Source organism: Perkinsus marinus (assembly GCF_000006405.1).
Source record: "Perkinsus marinus ATCC 50983 genomic scaffold scf_1104296960410, whole genome shotgun sequence".
Lineage (NCBI taxonomy): Eukaryota > Perkinsozoa > Perkinsida > Perkinsidae > Perkinsus > Perkinsus marinus.
Genome location: NW_003206160.1, coordinates 74,540 through 76,814, shown reverse-complemented (window position 1 = coordinate 76,814; position 2,275 = coordinate 74,540). Strand labels below are relative to the sequence as shown.

Genomic DNA, 2,275 nt, shown 5'->3' with positions numbered 1-2,275 from the left:
AAAATTCGCCGCGTCAGCTCTGACATTTTTTTCCGTAAATTGCCGTCGCACATAAGGGAATACAAGGTCTTCGGCAGGGCGTCCCTCAACCCATGCCCCCATTCGGTGAAAAGGGCAGACAGAATTCCTTCTGCCATTGACGCAGCAGCATCCAATGGCAATCGTGCATCCTTTCCCTAGCGGATCGGTCTTGGAATGGGTAATGCGGATATCGACCCTTGCACCAGTTTCAACCGAACTAATCAAGCTAACATGTCTCACTTTGAGAGATAACAGTTCGCCGAGTCGCAGTAGAGCAGCGACCCCTACTATCATTCCCGTAATGACCCCTTGCAAGTCCGGCTCCTTCAGGGTCGAGAGGGATCTCATATCCTCCGCACTCAGTGTGGCAGCTCGCCTTTGGTTGGACACTCCGCACTGTACGGAAAGTTTCTGCGCAGCTCTCAAAAATAACTTCACTTTGCTGTCTTCGGTTATGCTCAGAGTTTCGCCCCTTTCTTCCCTCGCTAACTGCTTAGCGATCCGTGTATACTGGTCTATTGTTTCGAAGGTGTATCTCCCACGTACGAGACTTATAATGAAAACGCACGCCGTTTCCGCACGGAAAGGGACTGGGTCTCGACCCGCTAATTGATTCAGCTCGAAGTACTTCGCTCGTACATTTTCGTACTTCTTTCGCGTACTCTTTGCTCTTGCATGGTTACCGAACTCCACCAAATCACTTTCCATGAGATTCTGAGCCGCCTCTTTTGCTTGTTTGAACGAACCACGCGTATAGGCCTTCGATGCTCGTCCTTGTGGACGTGCAACTTCGTCTGAGATCTGCACCCCGCCGATCGCACCCTTCACACGTTTCTCGCCAGCTCCAAGAAGAATTCGCTCCAATTCCTCTTGGCACTTGGACGACGGCACACAAGTGCTGGCCATTGGAGTGCACATTGAAACGTCCCTTTGTTTCCCATTTTGTTATTGACAGACTTAAGTGACTAAACATGTCAATGCAAGAGAAACAATGATTCTGTAACGAACAGCTGTAATCCTCTACTAGAGAGCCTCTAGCACACTATTCCATCTCCGATTGCAAACTTAGTGCATCGATCGCAGCGTCTACGTTAACTTCCCTCATGTCCTCCCCATGGCTCAGGAGTTCCCGCAAGGTGGAAACATCTCTCCTTGAAATGAGATCAGCCACCTGGTTGGAGGTGCCCTCTATGTGGACTGCTTTCATGCACTGTGTAGTGAGGTCCGGCATAAGCGACGTCAGCTGCTTCATAAGCAGATCTAGCTGCTGAGATTTACTATGCAGCTTGTTCAAAGCACTCACCGCCGCGCAATTATCGGATAGAATCAGTACACCGCGGCCCTTCCGACAAGAAAGCAAGGCGATCACAGCAGCCATCAACTCCAGAAAGCACATGTGCCCAGACTCGGCTCGGTGGCCGACGTCGAACGATGGTATATACTGCTTGATCAAAAACTGCACTTTGATCTCGCTCAGACTCACACGATACCATTCCATTCTCTGGAGATCTTCAGATATGATTACCCCTCCCAATGCTGTTGTGGAGGAGTCGCACATTACGACGGCACGCTCAGCTCCCACACTGGGAACCAGGCCGGCAAAAGGTGACGAACATAGTCGCGGTAGGAGCTCCCCAATATATCGCGCCGCGCTAGCCAAGCTCTCGCCAACCGTAACTTTTTCCACCGGTCTTCTCCTCCGGTCAGTCTTCTTACACCTATTCTGGAGCGCTTTGGTCACGCTGAAGAATGGTCGCAACTGAGACCGTAGTTTATGGAACTGTTCCATTGGAACATGACCGATCCCCATACCAATCTTCCTAGCGTTTTCTCCACGAGTGCTAATGGCACTCTAGCGGATTTCTCAGAAAGAGTACTCAACGCCTCAAGCATAGCGGTCCTCTCGTCCTCAGGCAAGCGGACCATCTCAGAGCGCAGGTCCATCTGAAATCCTAGCACCCGCGGGGTCGAACTGCAGAGGAATTTCTCGTAGGCGGTATCGACGTCGAGAATCATATCGACCAGCGCCATCACCAGGACGGTATATTTTGCCATATTCCTTGTTGTGGGGCACCCTTTATCATCAATATATATCATCACGCGATGAAAGACGTTAACACACCTCAATAGTCTGCTGATGATCTTTATATTATTGCCAGAGAACCGCACAAATAGTAATGGGGAGGATTCTCCTCCGAATGGCAGAGCTAGATGTCGATATCGCCTACCCTCCATTAGATTAGTAGCCCACCAA

General features: G+C 50.3%; 1 protein-coding gene across 1 annotated transcript; it reads right to left on the bottom strand.

The window, feature by feature from the left end:
- Positions 1 to 1,063: 1,063 nt before the first annotated feature.
- Pmar_PMAR019647 (hypothetical protein) lies at positions 1,064 to 1,947 on the bottom strand (the record flags this gene model as incomplete). The annotated part of the gene is made up of 2 exons (XM_002772751.1): positions 1,064 to 1,780; positions 1,873 to 1,947. The coding sequence occupies 2 exons, from the start codon at positions 1,945 to 1,947 to the stop codon at positions 1,064 to 1,066; spliced, it is 792 nt and encodes a 263-aa protein (XP_002772797.1).
- Between the last annotated feature and the right edge of the window lie 328 nt (positions 1,948 to 2,275).